Consider the following 18,219-nt stretch of genomic DNA (forward strand, 5'->3'; position numbering starts at 1 on the left):
CGCTGAAAAAGTTTGCTGACCCCCTGGGTTACCGTATTCGATTTGTTCCCAACCGGCTCCGAAAGGCTTTAGAAGAGGGTTAGGGGGGGGGGAAATCACAGAGCAGGGAAAGGCTATGGATGGTTCCTCATCTCCATGTTCAGAGGAGGCAGCCAGTGTTGGTCTTGTGTTCGAATCCTGCTTGCAGGTTTCCATCCCACGGGCGTTGCCTGACTTCCGGTGGGAAAGAAGCGCACCTTGGTTTTGGAACGCTTTGGTTTTGGGACGGAATTTCCGCAACGGATTAAGTTTGAGAACCAAGGTAGCGCTGTGTAGCCTGATCCAATACTAAAAGCCACAACAAAACGTAACTTAAAAATGGAACGACTTATACCAAATAAAGTAATATTGAACAATCTGTTAGAACAGTGTTTTTCAACCACTGTTCCGCGGCACACTAGTGTGCCGCGAGATGTTGCCTGGTGTGCTGTGGGAAAAATTGAAAAATTATATATAGTCAATATAGGCACAGAGTTAATTTTTTTAACATTTTCTAATGGTGGTGTGCCTCGTGATTTTTTTCATGAAACAAGTGTGCCTTTGCCCAAAAAAGGTTGAAAAACACTGTGTTAGAATATAATAGTGGGTGTATAACTTAACAGTACAATCTCGATTGCTCGCCGCCAAATAATTTTCTCTTCTTTCCCCCCTTTCTCTTTCTCTCACCTCTATCCTCCAGTCCTGGTATTTAGGTTAACCGCAGCTTTCATTTGGACCTTCATCTTCCTCACCCCCCCCCCTCACCCCTCCCTCCCGGGCTTTGGGCTTCCTCCGAGGAGAACGATGCAGCCCCACCCCCGGCTCAAACCTTGGTGGCAGCGCGGAGAGAGGGACAACGAGGGACTTGGCTTCGGGAGTCCTTGCAACCGCGGGGAGGAAAGGTCCAAACTTTTGCAAAATGTTTTTTAAAAAACGAACGAACGAAGACTCGTCCTCCCCACCACCTGCCCGGCCCGCGACCCCGTCAGACAAGTCTTTTGCGGGCCAGAAACAAAACACTACTTGTATAGAGGACGTATCGCGCCTCGTGGCCACCCCGCCTGTTGCGTTCTCAAAAGGGATGTTATATGCAAAATGTTCCTGATCTCACCCCCCCTTCTCTTGGGAGTAAGGGGTGGAAAAGAGAAAGACTAGAGAGAGGGGGGGGGTAATTCCTGGCCTGCTGCTGCTGACCCCTCCAGCACCTTCCCACCCACCCCGCTCCCCTTTTGTACACCGCCTTCCTTCTCCGGAGAAGACGGAGCGGCGCGCGCGAGGCGGACTGCGCAAACGGATCTCCGCGAAGCGTTGAGACGGCGGAGGTAGCAAACCCCTCTCTCCCTGCGTGAGAGAAAAAAAGCTGGACGCCTTTTATGCTGTGTCTGTGCCCGCCCGCCCTGCCCCCACCCCCCACCCCCACAAAATAACCTGCGCTTTGCTTCCCCCCGTGAGGGTTTCCTGCCCGCGGCACCCACCGCATGACAGGGTTGCTTGGCGAGATTTCTTCAGCGGAGGAACGGAGCGCGTTTTCGCGGGCTGCGCTCTTTTCCCCCCAGCAGAATGCGTAAAAGCGCGTTCGAAAGATGCCATCTTTTGGGAAGGGGGTGGGACGGGCGGGGAGGAGGGAGGAGGCCGGAGACAGGGTTGGTCTGGCAAAAGGGGCTGTCGGTTTGGGGATAGACCCCAGCCGCATCCACGCAGGCAGAGCGCAGCCCTGGAGCAGGCGGAGCCGAAACGCCGCGCGCGCAAAAAAAAAACAAATCCCTGCGGTGACTGAATGGGTTGGCATGGCGCGTCTTCTTCCAACGCCGGGCGGAGGATTGGATGCGGGCGTACGCTGTGTTTAAACAGCGTCCCCCACCCCCCTCCACCCCAACTTCCCGCATGGTACCAGAGGTCTGTCTTGAACCCTTGCCTTAAAGCTGGACCCGAGGCCAAGAGAAAGGGTTCCCTGCCCGCTCTGCTCGGCCTGCGCGGAGTCTGGCCGGCCTGCTCTCTTGCGGGGAACGGGGTTGCGGCTGGGGTGGGGTCCCCGCATCTCCCCTCAAGCCCTCCACCTTTGACCACCCGCTCGGCAAAACCCCTTGGGAGCGGGGGTGGGGTGGGGGTTTGGGAAAGATAGCGTGCCGGCGGGTTTGCGTGCGCGCGTCTTGAGGACCGCGTCCCTGGTTGGGAAGGCGAAGGGGGCTGCGGAGAGATGCGAGCGAGCTGGTGGCCTCCACGCCCACGCCCCCCGCAACCTCCCCCCACCCCAGCCCCTGTGTACAAAGAGCTATGCATGTTATAGTTAAACCAGCTATGTGAGGGGGTGGCGTGGATGGCGACGAGGGGGGTGGGTGGGGGACTTCTAATAAGGATTGCACACTGTTGTTATTTTTTTGTAGGAAATGCACTTTGGAGAGGAGAAAGGAAGATGGGGGGCGGGAGGGAGTTCGTGTGAGGGGGAGGGGGGAGGTAAGGAAGGCCGTCTCCCTGTAGTGCTTTTTTTGTTATTCTTTGAGGGGGGGGGTCAAGAGGAGACCACCAGGGAGGCACAGAATGGTGGTGAGGTGGGGCCTTATCAGAGCGAGTCTTTCGGGACAAAAAAAACTAAATCCAGCAGAGGAGTGGGGGAGGCGATACCTTTATTCCACAGTTGCCCCCTCCCTATAGGACTCTGGTCAATTTCTCCTTCCCCCACCCTCTCCACACCCCCCCCGCCCGCAAGCCCCAGACAGTGGAGCCCAGAAGCCATCTCTGACTGGTTCAAGTGCCTACGTTTTTAACGCGCCAGTCCTCCTCCTCGCTGGGTTACGGAGAGAGCAGCGACCCCGCGGGCGCAGGACCCCCCCCATCCGGGCCGAGCTGAACTGTAGCGCTCCGAGAGCATCGTTTCAATAACGCCTCGACCCCCCCCCCACCACCACCACCCACGACTCCCTCTTTTCCTAGCGAACACCAAAGCTTTAAAACACGACGGACCTGTTTTCCTCCCCTCCTTCGCAGAATCTTAGAATTGCTGAGCTGGGAGGGGGTCCTCCCCCCCTCAGGTCATTGAGTCCAACCCGCTGCAATGCAGCCATCTCAAAGGAAGCATCCTCCACGACAAAGGGCCATCCAAGATTATCTCCCAGGGAGTCCGATGCCGGGCCGCTCCAGAGTTTTCTGCAAAGTGGGGTGGCGGGGGCGCAACGCCTTCGCTTCAGAAGGGTCCCTCCTCTTCTTCACCAAAGCGGAGATCCTTCAAAACGACCCCGGAGACGAGTTTCCCTCTGCGTGTCCGAAAGCGATCGAGGCTGCAGGGAGGGATGTGTGGGGAGCAAGAGGGATTTGCGGCCCTCAGCCCTGCAATGGCCGCACAAGCAGACCAGCTGGAAAAGGCCACATGGGACACTCGAGGAAGGAGAAGGGAGTTTTGGAAGCCGCAAACCGCACACTCCCTACTCGCCGGGGAGTTTTGGAACCCAGCGCCACCATCCCCTCACCTGCCCTCTCCACACTATAGTCCCCAGCGTTCGTTGGGGGAGAAGCCGTGGCGGTTGTCCAACTGGCGCAAAAGAGATGGGGTGGTTTCGCACCCTAGATGTTACCAGGGAGAACCCAGATGGCATTTTTTGATCCTCTCCAGGACAGCAGAATCTCTAGGAGCTTTCCACCTCCATCTCTTCCTCCAGCAGCCCCAGAGGTGGCTTCCGAGATGAATCCCATCCTTGGGTGAGTTTCTCCCCAACATACACACCAAGCTTGTTTTTAAAAAGAAGTCTCAAATCTGTTCCCGTCTCCTAGCTTAAAGATCTGAGATGTGAGGGGTGTGTTTCTGGGTTTTATATGTTGTTGGGGGTTTTTTACCGCTGGGCCCAAACCGGTTTGTGGCGCACCCGATCTCCTTTGCCCAGGAGTCTCTGAGCCTTCAGATGTACAACAAGGAAAGAAGAAGAGTTGTGAGCTTTTGAGAAAGGCACGGATCTCTCCATCGGTCGAAACAGCAGAGGTTTTGGGGGTGACCTTTGACCTTCCGCGGCGGAACCTGGTCTCGCGCGATTCCCAGGAGGACTTCCCCCTGTTCCCGGGATCTTCTGTCTCCAGTTCCAGCTTCGCGGCCGGAAAGCTTGGGGAGGGGGGGCCGCAGTGCCTGTCGCCCCTCTGAATGATGCTTCCAACGATGTCGTCGCTCGCCACTTATTCTCAGGGGCCGTGGCTTCTCCGCCCACCTGGGGCTTGCATATGCAAAAAAAACCCACCTCTCTCCCCCCCCCCGACCCTCCACTTCCTCCTCCGAGGCTAAGGGGGGAGGGGGGAAGACACTTTGCTAGATAACCCCAAGGCCCGGCCCGGCCCACCTCCAATGGGGAGCGTTTGGCGGAAAAGGGAGGGCAGTATCCAGCGGCTCTTGTTTACATCTCTGCACCTTTATATAATGAGAAATGTCGACGCCAGGTTTAGCCAGTCGTGAGTGGGGAACCCCACAATCCCGTGTCCCCCCTCCCCGAAAAAAAAACCAACCATGGTCTTTCTCCAAGCTGACATTAAACCACAAAGTTGGTTACGAGGGTCTTCCCATGGGGGTTGTTGTTATTTTTTTAAATGGAAATCATAAAGCGTATATTTGCAATTGGTGGAAATGTTTTCAGAAGGAACCGAGAGAGTTTTTTTTTTTAACCCTTTACCACTATAGACTGCATGGTGCTTTTGGGACAGGAACTCATGTGACCTAGCTCAACCAATCAGCTGGCTGAGAATGTGTGCATGGCAAAAAAATACATAAGCCCCGCCCCCTTCGCCTTCCCCCCCCCCCAACTTGGCTCCGCATCTCCGATGAGGAACGAAATGAGGGGGTTGGGGAGAGAAACCCACCGCTCCCTTCCCCCCCTCGCCCCACCCTCCCCACCCTAATTTGCACGAGAGAGAAAAAAACAAAAAAAACAAAAAAACGAGAGAAAGATAATCTTTTATACCACGTCATGTGCCTTGCCTTCTACAGAAAAAAATAATGTATTAACTTTAATGAGATTTAATGCACAGATCTGTTTGCATGCTTTTGATGCGTGTATGGGGGTGGGGCGGGGGAGAAAAGGGGGAGGTATACAGGGTGGTGGGGGACGTTATTGCCTTTTTTTAAAAAAAATAAAATTTAAAAATCAGCATTACGGACGGGGTCGCGGGAGGGCAAATTGCAATGGAGGAAGTGAAACGAGAGAGTTTTCGGTTGTTTCTTTAATTCTTTCCTTTTTTGTGTGTTGATCCTGAAGTTTCTTAAAGAGGTTCCGGGGTGGCGGAGATGGCTTTTTGGGGGGGGGGAGGTTTGGTGTTCCGGGCTCGTGCAAAAAGGCGGGGGTGCATTCCGTGCGAGGGACGCGGCACGTGGGTTCGAGGTGGTGCGGGTTCCTCTTCTCCTGCGCACAAATGCTCACGGGGAGTTGTACCCCCTTTGTCCCTATAGAGGGTTGGCCCCTCCAAAAAAAACCCACCTCTTCGACTCAACAGGTTTGGCAGGTTTTTGTGCCTTTCCGCAGCAACCCGCCTCGCCGGTTTAAGCAGAGGCAACCGTGGGTGGGGTGGGGTGGCAACATGGGGGGTGAATTGGGACCGCTCTCAAACCGCTTTCGGCCCTCGCAGGCCACACGGCCCCCTCTTAACTCCTAGGATCGTAGAGTCGGAAGGGACCCCACGGGGTCATCCATCCCAACCCCCTGCAGTGCGGGACTCGAACCCACGACCTTGAGATTCAACGTCCCTCGGAGCTCGCTTTGGACGTTTGTAGCATGTACAGAGCTCTGCTGGGACTCCTCCTTCGATTGCCAGCAGTCCATATTTTTTTTCGGGGGGGGGGGTTCGTCCCGCATTTCTGAGCGATTGATTTCCCAGAGGCGGTTGAGCTGGGAGTCATCAAGGCAGCGAACTGAGAAAGGTCTCGGTAAATATCCCCTTTTTAAAAGAAAACCCCCCAAAACACGGAGAGGCTGTTTGCTGTTCCCGCTTAAGTCCTGTTTTGCACTGACTCGGCCTCTCCCTCAACAAATCATAGTATTGTAGATTCGGAAGGGGACTCCCAGGGTCCTCTAGTCCAGCCCCCTGCAAGGCAGGGATCGCAGCTAATAATAATAATAATAATAATAATAATTTTATTATTTGCACGCTTCCCCATCTGACTGGGTTGCCCCAGCCACTGCGGGTGGCAGAATATTAAAAACACTACGTCAAAAACGTCCCCAAACAGAATCCCTGGCAAAAGGCCACACAACTTCTATTTTAAAACTCTCCAAGAAGGAGAGTCCCTTCCGAGGCCGTTCCCCTGTCTTAACAGCTCTTGCCGTTTCTCCGAAAGAAAGTCGGAGGTCTCTGCGCCCAGATGAGACCCAGGGTCTGCCTAGACCAGCGGTTCCCAAACTTTTCCCCCGGGATGCCGCCCCTTTTCATCCCATAATAAGCTCGTCTCCAGTGCCCGCCCTATTAAAAAAAAGAAAAGCATTCGAATAAGCGGTTCGCAGGAGCGTAACAACGGGATGAAATTCACGATTAATCCCACACTTATACCAAAACCAATTGAAACTATTTCGTTTAATTAACTCAACAAAGCGAATGAGCAGTATTGGTGTTTCAGGGCCCCTCGGCTGCCCCCTTGCCTCCCCCCTCCAGAATCTCACCACCCCCCAGCTTCGGGAATCGCTGGCCTGCAGCAACCCCCCCCCAAAAAAAACCTTATCAACAGCGTTTGCAACATGATCGCCCCAGATTGTCCCCCCCAGACACCCCAAAACCAGGACCAGCTCGTCCCTTTCTGTTCATCTCCAGCGTCTTTTAAGATACATTGCCTCTGCCGCTGGAGGTTCCGCTTCACCATCACCGTTGCAAAAAAACCTTTTTAAAATACCCGGTGGGTTTTTTTTATGGGGGGGGAGGAGAGAAGCTGTTCTAAGACTGTAGACATCCCCACCCCTGAGAGACGGACAATGAGAATTTGAATTCGGTGCCAACATGGGGCGGCACAGGCCCACCCTGGCTGCAGTTCCGCGTCTTCCGGTTACGAGCGCAAATGAAAAATGGGGAGGGGGGTTTCCGATATGCAGCGCCCCCCCGTAGGTAATCTCTTAATTATCAGCGGCGACAAAATTAAATCGCCCTGTCCGCTGGAAGAGTTGGGCTAGGCTTGAATTCTGCAAATCTTCTGCTTTCTAATAGATCAAAGTCCGCAAGCGTGGCCGAGAAGGACTGTTTGGGGTTTATTTTGGGGGGGGTTGGGGGGACATCCTCTTTCCCCCTCGCACCCACTCGCAAGGAATCCCCGGAGAGCTTATTCCTCCAGCCGCAACTTTCTATTTCCCCTTGCATTCGGCATTCGGTCTCCGGAGTAGATTAAGGGAGGGTCTGTGCATGTTTCGAAGTGGGGCGAGGTGTAGGCAAATACCGTCAGGTTCTAGGTTTTTTTGGGGGGGTGTTGTTTGTTTCAACAGAAAGGTCTTTGCATGCTCTGGGTTGCAAGCAGGCCAGCTAACTCCTCCTGCAGGCAGTTCGAGAGCAGAAGAGGGTGCCCGCCGCCTCTCTGAGCGAGTCGCTGCTGGCTTGGCTGTCTTCCAGTCCCTTGTTGGTGGGGTTGGTCTGTGTGTCTGCAATACTGCTTGCGGCGGGGTGGGGTGGGGGGCTAGCTGGTGAGAATGCAAGAGGGACGTGCTGGATTGGGCCCGAGCCCTGCTCCTCAACTGGCCTGTCCTTGGTGGGAGTGAGGCGATGTCGTCCATTCAGAGCCCAGGCTCGGCAGAATTGAATTCTCTCCTAAGGAGGAGGCGTGCCCGCCCGGTCCAGTGACTCATGCAGAGAGAGAACAGTAGACTCCTTGTGCACCCTAAACAGCCGAGGGCATGATTTTCAAAGTGGGTTTTGCTTCAATTATCAAGTTTCTCGAAGGTAGAAAAGTAGACATTTGTGTGCCAGCTGTATCTGTTGCCATCTCTTCCTTGTCGGTGCCTGGGGGAAAGGCAGGGTTTTTTTGGGGGGAGGTGCAGTGGGCCCGGTGGGGGGGGGGGAGAATTAATGAACAGCGTCAGAGTCCCACTCCATTTGAACTTAAAAGTTATAACCAGGGGAATCACAATCTCGGCAGACCTATGGAGATGTGTGGTTGTGGTTGATTTGCGTCCGTTAAATCTGATGGGTCTTCTCTTTAAGATCCAGATCTGTTGTTTCCTGACACTAGAATCTTTCCCATCCTATATCACCCACCCCACCATCGTCTCCCCCCCCCAAAAAATGGGGCATTTCCAAAACCTGCACCTTAAAAACGGAACTTAGTGAGTGTGGGGAGGCAGAACGAGAAAAGTTTGTCCTTTTAAAAAAACTTGCTGGCTTTCTGCAGTTTCGCCGGGATGGTGTCTGCGGTTTGAATGTTTTATAAAAAGGGGGAAATAGGATATTTCCGTGGCAGCCGGCTTCCGGGAAAGCTCTGAGAGGCGAGGTCTTTTCCGACATCCCAGAATACTACCAACTTAGGCTGCAAAAGCAGACAGCGGCCTTCCTCGTTTGGAGACCCCGAGATTATTATTTTTTTAATTCTGAAAGGAACGCAATCCAAGATCTGCAAACCGGGGGTCAAATTAGTCCTGCCCGGACTCATCATGAGATCAGGTGATTGACACGTCGATAGCCTCGCCCACTTACCAAATTTAGCTCCCTGCAGCAGATACCTGTGTATACCCATGGAAATTGATTCGCCCTTCCTGAAGCAATCCCAAACGCACCTGCCTTTCGAAATTTGCACCGATTTGAATTTTGCAAGTGCACTTCTCCGGCCAAAGGACATTTGCAAAATAATAATAATAATAATAATAAAATTCATTAAGCGAGGAAGGGAACAGCTCGCGAAAATGTGCGCGACGGTCAAAAACCGCCTTTTTTTAAAAAAAAATGCGTTCGGAGAAATTTGCATGAGAAAATGCTGAATTTTCGCGAGGGCTTTTTGCTTTTGGCGAATCGCTGCAGAAAGCAGAGAACTGAATCTAAGACTTTTTTGGGGGGGGATTAGAAAGTGAGGGGAAAGAAGCTGACAGATTCTTCCTTGCCCGGGGAGCAATAGATGTAGGGTATAGGGTGGAAACGCTGTTTTAAAAACCCTGACGTCGTCAAGGTAAGGCAATTTATTAACCGGGGTGCCCCAGGCATGTTGATGGCGTCGATGCACTTTCAGGTTAAGGATATATTCTGTAGGCAAGCTAAGAATATATTCTGCAGGCCAGCACGTTTGCAAAGCTAAGCAGGGTCTGGGGTGGTTTCGGACTGGATGGGGGACCGTGCGTTGAGATTCTAGCATTGCAGAGGGCCCTTGGGGTCCCTTCTAACCGTAGGAGCCAATAAACTGTTAGAGGGGACCGCCTCTCCCCAAAAGCTAATGGGCCTCGCCGTTCAAATGTTGCGTCCTGCGATCGGTTATGCGATCGGTTATACTTAATTGTTCTTCCCCAATATTTTATTCAAGTTGACACCCCAGCTTCCAACTCTGAGATTCTATAATTCTACCGGAACCATCTACACCCACCCCAAAATGCTTTTTAAAAAACCACCTACTTATTATTATTATTATTATTATTATTATTATTATTATTAAAAAGCACTTAATTTTGGTCTGTTGGTTTATCGGCCAGCAACTAACGGAAGGGGGATCTAAATTAAATTAAATTAAATGATAGCACCTTATTTACTAACCACCAGGCACTCATCACAGATTTGTGGGGCAGGGTGCTTCGACTTCCTCACCCAAGGCATTGCCGCTGGAGAGAGAACGTCCTGCCCCCCCCAACTTCCCACTGATCTACACGATTCACACTCGCAGCCCCCAAAAAGGACAGCTTCGTGTGTCGTTTGCGGGGACTCGCGGCCGCCCAGATGTCTCTGAACTGCAACTCCCATCTGCCCTGACCATTAGGCCATACTGCCTGGGACGGGGACTGACTGTCGGGAAGTTGGGGGCCAATGGAGTCGTTCCGTCCTTTGCCACAAATCTTTAACCCTTCCCTCCGTGTTTCCTGCTTGGCCGCTGCCCCGAAAAGAAACCATAGGCAAATTGTAAATACAGCTGGGGATTGAACCTGCAACCTTTTGCATGCAGGCTTCCCCTAAAAACAACGCAATATTCTAGTCCTCATCGTCCCTGGCGAAGGGTTGGTTTAAGTAGAAAGCTGCTTAATACTGAGTTGGGCCCCTGGGCCATTGAGCTCAGGACAGCCTACACTGGCTTGCAGAAGCTCTCCATTGTTTCGGAGAGACTTTCACAACCCTGCTGGGAGCTGCCGTCGGGAATCGAACCCGGGATCTTCTGCGGGCACTCTGCCCCTGAGCCGAGACCCAGAAAACAGGGCCTCTAATCCTAAACCACCACCACCACCCCGCCTCCTGAATTGGCCGAAGAGAGGAAAATTGAGGCGGTTTGCGCCGAGATTCTCCCCACCTTTTAAAAAAATAATATTAAGGCGCTTGGGCACATTTCCGCGAACTCAAATAAAAACCGCAGACACAACACAAAAAGCCTTGCAGCAATCGCACCTATGCAACCCCATCTCAGCAGCTGCACTTGTTGGTTTATTTATGGGGTCCCCCCGGGTGGGAACAGGCGGTCTTAAGAGTGGAGGACATGATGTGCAATTCTTCCGTGGCAGAAAACTTAAAAAAGAAGGAGGGAGCTGCAAGAAACCGTAAACGGAATTGGGAACTAAGTTGCAGGGTGAGGAGAGAGGCGCAGCTCTCTATAGGGGTGCAGGATGAGTCGCCCGGAGGCGATTTCCGACTCGCCGTCAGCGGAGCAGGTCTCCAGACAATCAGGGAGGCGAGGAAGGGGGAGAAGGCTGCGGGATGAAGAGTGGGTGGCGAGAAGGGAACCCCAGGGTGTTTTGGGGGGGGGAATCCCATCCTGCTCCCCCATATGATGTGTGTGGGGTGCGGCGGCCTTCCAGCAGCTCCTGAATTGCATCCTTGATGCCTTCTGCTAGGGATGTTGAGGCTGTAAAGAGTCCGGCCACCGGTTCTGAAGAAGCATTCCCCTATCCCGGGTGAGAATGCCTCGTCGGAACAGAGGCATTCCTCCATATCTCGCGTGCCGCGGGGTTGTATTTTCCTTAGTGCAGGAACGAGAGGCCCCCTTGCCCTGGTCCTCCAGGGACACGCCAAGCTCCCATCACCCCCCAACCGTCAGCAACGAGAGCTTCCCCGTAGCGCCATTCGCACTGTGGACCCTACCCGAGGAAGCCTACACCCACTTCTATGCAAGGCACACGCTCGGGGGCGCGCCCTCTTGCCTTCCTCATGCACTACATATTTTTTTTATATACTTTTTGTTCGAAAGGGCCCCGCGGGAGAGAAATTGTGTACAGAATATTGTATTTACCTTTATGGTGCTACGCCGGATTGGGGCGGGGGGAGGTTCTTGCCGCCCGGGTGACGCGGTGACTCGCATCCGACGCGTCTCCGTGGGTGTCTCCACCCCCCCCCCCCGCCCCAAATCGCTTCTCGGCCCCCGACAAGGCTATTTCGTTAAAACGAAAGGTCTTTTCTCCCCCTTCCCCCCTTTTCTTCTTTTAAATTGGTCTGGCCGGAGGGGCAAAGAGTCTAAACTGACAATCCTTCCTTGGAAGCCAGGATAATCTCGCAACATGGCTGGGGGTGGGGAGCACTGTGTGTATATATCTATATCTTTTTTAAAAAGGAAAAAAAAACTTCTTTTGCAATATAATTTTATTAAATTGCTGCTTCTCTTTTTTTTTTTTTTTTTTTTGAAAGGAAAACACACACACACACCAGCTTCTTTTAACTTGCACATTTGTGGATTTGAGGTGGGGAGTCCTCTGCCCCCCACAAGATGCTGGGGGAGGAGGGCTGTCCCGAGTGAAAATTAAGAAGCGGTGGGTTTTGTGTCGGTTTAGGGTTTTCCGTTGTCCTCAAAAGGTGTTGGGGGGGGGGAGACACCCTAAACGTTTCCCGGAAAAATATTGGCGAGCTGATGGAAGCTGTCGTTCGATGACAGCTGGACACGAGGCTTTTAGGGTGAGGCTATGTCCCAGCAACAACCCCCAGCTTCCGCCCCGCGAGTTTATTTCAGAAGAGACCTAGAAGAGCCTTAGATTTCTCCCAGCTTCCTTCCAAAACGAGCCGCTTCCGGACTGAATCAGCCTGTGAAATGCTCCTTTTTCCGTCTCGGACGGAACCGCTCCGAATCCGGTTTAGCCAAGGACGCCCAAAAAAGATGATGCGGTGTGGGAGCGGGAGGGAGGGAGGCGCCACCACCGCAGTCAAAATCCAGATTGAAACCGGATTAAGCGAGGGCGTGACATTCGGAGGAGCGGCTGCTTAACCTGCTCCGTCGATCGCTGCATCCGTTTCCCCAAACCCCGAGAGTTTGGGGGAAGTTGTTATTTGTGTGGGGGGGGGGCTGCCTTTGGAAATAAGGTTTTTACTGGGATCAGTCATGGTTTGTTGGTTTTTCCTGGCATCTCCCCTTCTGCTAACACACACAGCCTTCCCTGTCCTGTCTCGAACCTACAAGGTTGTGGCGTGTTTTGTGAATTTCCCGGAGACGTCCGATCCCCACTGGGCCCATAACCTGTCGCCGGACAATAATACGACAAGGACAATAACTGTATACTCGCGCCAAGGAAACAGAAGCCAGCACAATTCTGGAATACCAAAAATATAATTTATGCTGTGCCTATGAAATTTGCTGCTGGATTGTGCTTCCTTGAGCCCTGATCACCTATCTACCCCGGGTAATTTTTGCTCTCGTAAATCTGTGGCGTTACGGTATGAAAGGGCCCCAAATTCAATCCTGGGAGGAGAGATCTGGCACCCCTCATTCTACTTCCCTCCTGGCTGATGCAGTGCTGTCAGGATTGGCCGAGGGGTAGGTCGAGTGGGCGGGGCTTGGTTGAGGGGGAGGAGCCAGGTGGGCGGGGCTAAGTTGGTTGGCACGCCCGCTCGACCCTATTACGAGTTCAGTCTGATTCGGGGAGACTTGCAGAACCTTCCATAAGCAAAGGAATCGAATGCAATCAGATCCAGATATAGCTAGATGGCTGACTACACAAAACGCATTCTAAGAAATTAAAAAGAAATTACAGCTATACAAATGAAAGAGTTGATAACTCTCCTCGACTACAAATAAAATGACACGGATGTGATTGGCAGCTGTCAAAGGGACAGGGAAAGGAATTGATTTGGTTTGCTTTTCAATACGATCAACCCAACATCCTGCGGTCCTTCGAAATCTGAGCAGGTGCAAAAATTTCCAGCGCAGTTCTGCAAAGGCTGCCCTGCAAATGTTGCCATATTTCAAGTAGTTGAGCTTTTTGTGGGGAAGTTGCTGAGTTTCCAAAAAAAAAAAACCCGGGCGTTTTGCCGATTCCCCAGAATTCCCCCGGACGCTAATTCCGCCATTGGAATCCCGGGGAAATCCTGTAGATATAATGCACTATATTCCAGTCAATTGTCTGTTAGGGGGGGGGGATGCATGGTTGAGGCAAAATTATCTACGAAGCAACTACAGTGGTACCTCGGGTTACGAACAGCCCTGTTAACGAACTATTCGGTTTACGAACTCCGCAAAACCGGGAGTAGCGTTCCGGTTTGCGAACTTCACCTCGGTCTACGAACGGAAGGCGAACGGTGGAAGGGCACCGGCGGCGGGAGGCCACATTAGGGAAAGCGCGCCTCGGTTTCAGAACGGGTTTGGTTTAAGAACTGACTTCCGGAACGGATTAAGCTCGTAAACCGAGGTACCGCTGTATATTAACAGGGACAGAAATGCGAGCGGATTTTTCTGCGAGTTTCTTTTTTAAAAGCAAACGGATGCCGAAATTGAATTGAGCAGACTGGATTTAAGATAGAGGGAGTGAGGAAACTAAGAGGGAAACCGAGGCTTGACGGATTTATTGGCCCGTACCTCTTTCTCCGACAGCACTGCCCAGCCGGGATGTCGCTGCCCCCCAAGACCTTGAGCCACACTTTTCCGTTTGTGAAGTTTTATCCTTTTGGGTTCATGTTCTCTGTTGTCATTGCGTAGTCTGGAGGAGGTGGAGGAGGAGGAGGAAGAGGAAGGGAGCATGGGGGGGGTTAACCGAGGCAAGAATGTTTCTCAGAGTCGGGCCAAGATTCAGCTGGCAACGATTCTCATTTCCTTCCATCTTTCGTTTCCCCCGACCCCCTCTTTTTCCGTATATCTGACCCGAAGTTCATTTTCTTCCCCGCAAACACACTTCTGTCGTTTATATTTTACAAATGTCGCAATAATAGTTTGCTCTGTCTCTCGCTTGCTGCTTGCTAAGTTAACACACGTATACGCGGTTGGGGAGAGTGAACTGGGACTGTTTCCCGGCCAAAGAGGAAACAGATGTGGCCTCGTCTACACCGCAGCCTTAAACTGGTTTAGCGGCCGGCCCTTCTCTGCTGGGAACGGTGGGTTGCACAGAACCCGACTCAGAGTAGACGTATTGGAAAGTCGCATCTGGAACTGATGGGGCCCTTTGTGTCAACCCCATCCGTTCGCTCTTCAAGGGGTCTACTCTGAGCACAACGAACTCTCGAACCCGGCCCTGTCATGCTGCAAGCAGGGATCGTCAGCCCACAGTTCCCAGGCACCCGGCTAAACTACGGTTCCCAAGGTTCATTGGGCGGTTGGGGTTTGTATGGAGGTGTCGATATATAGCGTAGACGTACCCGAGGAACGAAATAATCGGCTGCAACTCAGATCTCGGTCCAACAACACAGCAAACTGCAATTCATCCCTCCCTCCTCATTTCAGCCGGGCTCACCATGGCCCCCCATTCACTCACATGCACACACAGGCTTGCTTTTCTCCAGTGCTTTTCACAGTATTTGATTCTAGCATTTGTCATACGCATACTTTTTTTCTTTTTCTTTTTTTAGCCAATGCACTTTTCTTCCTTCCTTCCTTCCTTTTTTTTTTTTTTTTAAATGTACCATTATCCGAAAGCCGGCTCTGGTTTTCGTTCCTTTTCTCCTCCCCACCCCCACCCCCTATGCAAAAGGAAAATAAAAAAATAAAATTCCGAAAGGACAATTAAAAAAAAATAAGAAAAAAAATAAGAAAAAGGGTGAAAAAAATGAGAAAAAAGTTGCAAAAAATGAGAAAAAAATGTATAAAAATTAAATAAGCTATGCTTTCAACTCTCTCGCAGCCTCTTGTGTCTTTTTTATATGCAAATCTCTGGTTTTTCATTATTATATGCAATTATATGCAGTTATTATATGCAAATAACGGGAGTTTTTCAGGCTTCTAAAAAGGGAAAATACAACATTGCAAAGCAGGGAAAGGTTGAAGAAAGGAGTGACCCAAATTATCAAGTCAATGTGGTGCCCTCTCTGTTTGTATCTTTTATTTGCCGAATTTATATATCCTGCCTTCCTCTCAAACATGCATATAAACTTCTCAAGAAGCTCCGTTTCCTTTTTAAACCAACTGCCCCCAAGTTTCTAGTCCATGTGGTTTGTTCGTTCATTTAAAAACCTGCTTACCGGTTAGATGAAAGGCGAGTTGGAAATCTAACCGATGAGTCGCAACCCATAAAATTCAAAAGGGGAGTGCTGCTCCGTCAACGGCCAAAAATGAAACCTCCATGTGCAGTAGCAGTCCAAACAACCAGAGGCTGGTGAGCAGTAATGATGGAGTTGAACAGAGTGGTGAATCTCCTGCAGGAGGAGAACGCTTGACCTTGGTATACGAGCATCCTGAGACCTGTGCGTTTGGAAAATAAAGCTCTATATTTACTCCAGGAAATATGCACAGACTTGGGACTCGGCTGCAAAGAAAACGCTTAAGTGTGTTGCAAAGTGCATTAGAGTAAAAGGCAAAGGACCCCTGGACGGTGGGGTCACAAAGAGTCGGACACAACTGAACGACAACAAAATTTCCCAGCCAAGTTAATCACACCCTTTTGTCTGGCACTCAGGTATCAGGATGCCAGAGATTATCACTCAGGCAGAGGCACCCCCCCCCTTTTTGTTTCCTGAGACAAAGAAATACTTGGTCAGTTGGGAGTCAAAAATGGAGTGAGGCCTGTCTTCCTGTGCTGTTTTGCAGACATGTGGCCTTATTTGTTTTGGTACATTAATAACAATTATTATTATATATAAATAAAATACCTTAAAATTTTTACAACATATACACAGGTAGTGCTGAGGGGTGTTTTCTTAATTTGGAGCCCCCCAAGAATAGGGGGCGTCTTATAGACAGAAAATATGGTGTGTGTGTGTGTGTGTGTGTGTGTATAGCTTTTACAGAGTTAAAAGCCAGCATGTCCAATTGTGGTCCACTATCTCCATCTGCTGACCAAACAGGGTTAGTGTTTGGCCCTTGCTTTCAGAAACAAAGAAGGGGGGCTAAAAGCTTCGCCGGTTGGATTTCCACCTGTCAGGCAGGCGCAAAGGGAAAAAAAAGAGATGTGGCCTTCAAACATCTGAAGGGCTGTCACGCGGAAGGTGGAACGAGCTCGTTTTCTCCTGCTCCGGAGGGTAGGACCCGAACCCATGGCTTCCAGTTACTGAAAAAGGAAATCCCGATTATAAACATCAGCCGCTCTGAGAGGCAGCTTTCCACAAATATAAAAAATAATAATAATACACATTAAAAGGCTTCCCTATACAGGGGTTGCCTTCAGATGTCTTCTAAAGGTTGTAGTTTTACTCAAAATAGCCCTAAATGCATGGGTAGGCAAACTAAGGCCCGGGGCCCAGATCCAGCCCTATCGCCTTCTAAATCTGGCTCACGAACAGTGCGGGAACCAGCGTGTTTTTACATGAGTAGAATGTGTCCTTTTATTTAAAATGGATCTCTGGGTTATTTGTGGGGCACAGGAATTCGTTCATTTCCCCCCCTTCAAAATACCTGTATATTCCAGCCCCCCCACAAGGTCTGAGGGACAGCGGACCGGCCCCCTGCTGAAAATGTTTGCTGACACCTGCCTAAATGCATGCACACACTCAGATGCAGGTACAACATGCAGTGACTCATGCAGAGTTGCAACAGGTACACCTGATGTAGCATACCCTCCAACATTTCTCCGGTGAAAATAGGGATGTCCTATGCCATAATAATAACGATAATATTTTTTTATTATTATTTATTATTATTGGGTTGCTGCAGCCACTCTGGGCAGCTTCCAACATACATAAAACTGTCGCCCCCCTGTCCAGCATAATGGGGAGTAACTAAGAAAAGTGCAGCGACTCATACAGAGACGCACAGGAAATCTGCCTTATACTGAGCCAGGCCAATTGCCCACACGCAGCGGCTCTCCAGAGAGTAATGCAAAGAGCCGTTCCTGGGGATGCCCCTCTGCAGGCGAAACGCGGGGGGGGGTCTCTTGGGTCTTTCCCCGCGAGAAAATGACTCAAAAAGAGAAGCACCGGGCCACCTCTGGCGCGGCGCGGCGCTTCGGGAAGCCTTTCCCCAGCGTGGCAACAGTTTGTTCCCGTGCCAGGCGGAGGAGGCCACGCTCCACCTCCGGCTCCTCCTGCCGCCCCGTCGTCATTTCCAGTGCGGCTGTCGCTGCTGTCACATCCGCCTCCTCGGGAGGAGGAGCAGGAGGCGCCGAAGGGGAGGCGCCGAAGAGCAGCGAGCCAGCGCCAGCCGCGTCTCCAAGTTCCAGGCCCCGGGCGCGTAATGCGGAGCGCGGCGGCGGCGGCGGCGGGGGCCGGTTGCAGCGGCCGGGCGGGGGCCCGGAGGCGGCGGATCGGGGCCTGGCCGGTGCTGGGCGGCTAGTTCCGAGCAGCTGCTGCCGGGAGAGGAGGGAGGAAGCCAGCCAGACGGAGGGAGAGAAAGAGAGAGACGCCAGCTGCCGTGCGCCAAAGAGCGCTTTGGAGAGACCCCCGTCGGGACTTGGAGAGGGACGCGCGGCGGCGAGGGTGATTATCCGGGGGAGGAAGGGGCGTCACTTGCCCTTAGGATCCCGCGGCGGATAGAGACGAGAGGGTGCAGGGAGGGGAGTCGGTGGCTGCGAGCCCGATCCGGGTTGAGTTTCCTTTCGCTTTGCGCGCGCCTCCCTCCCCGAGGAGTGGAGATTATCGGTGTGCGCCTTCGGCCTCCCTTCTCCCCCGAGCTGAGCTGCCTTTAGGGACCTCCTCCTCGCGAGTCGGCCCGGCGGCTCCACCGAGCGCGCTGTTGCCGACGCGGACCGGCAGGGACTCCCCAGGGTTTCGGGCAAGGAACGGGCTCTCTCTCCCCCCCCCCCC

General features: G+C 52.1%; 1 protein-coding gene across 4 annotated transcripts in view; it reads left to right on the plus strand.

The window, feature by feature from the left end:
• NFIC (nuclear factor I C) overlaps window positions 1-1,151 on the plus strand; it is an 89,225-nt gene extending 88,074 nt beyond the window's left edge. For 2 of the 4 annotated variants that reach the window (XM_033136769.1, XM_033136768.1), the window contains one exon: window positions 719-1,151. In XM_033136769.1, coding sequence (XP_032992660.1) covers window positions 719-736 — 18 coding nt within the window. In that variant the 3' untranslated portion in view covers window positions 737-1,151. The remainder of the gene's footprint in view (window positions 1-718) is intronic. The other 2 variants (XM_033136766.1, XM_033136767.1) reach the window with 1 other exon arrangement.
• Window positions 1,152-18,219: the final 17,068 nt, after the last annotated feature.

The sequence above is a fragment of the Lacerta agilis genome, chromosome 18 (genome assembly GCF_009819535.1).
Source record: "Lacerta agilis isolate rLacAgi1 chromosome 18, rLacAgi1.pri, whole genome shotgun sequence".
Classification (NCBI taxonomy): Eukaryota; Metazoa; Chordata; class Lepidosauria; order Squamata; family Lacertidae; genus Lacerta; species Lacerta agilis.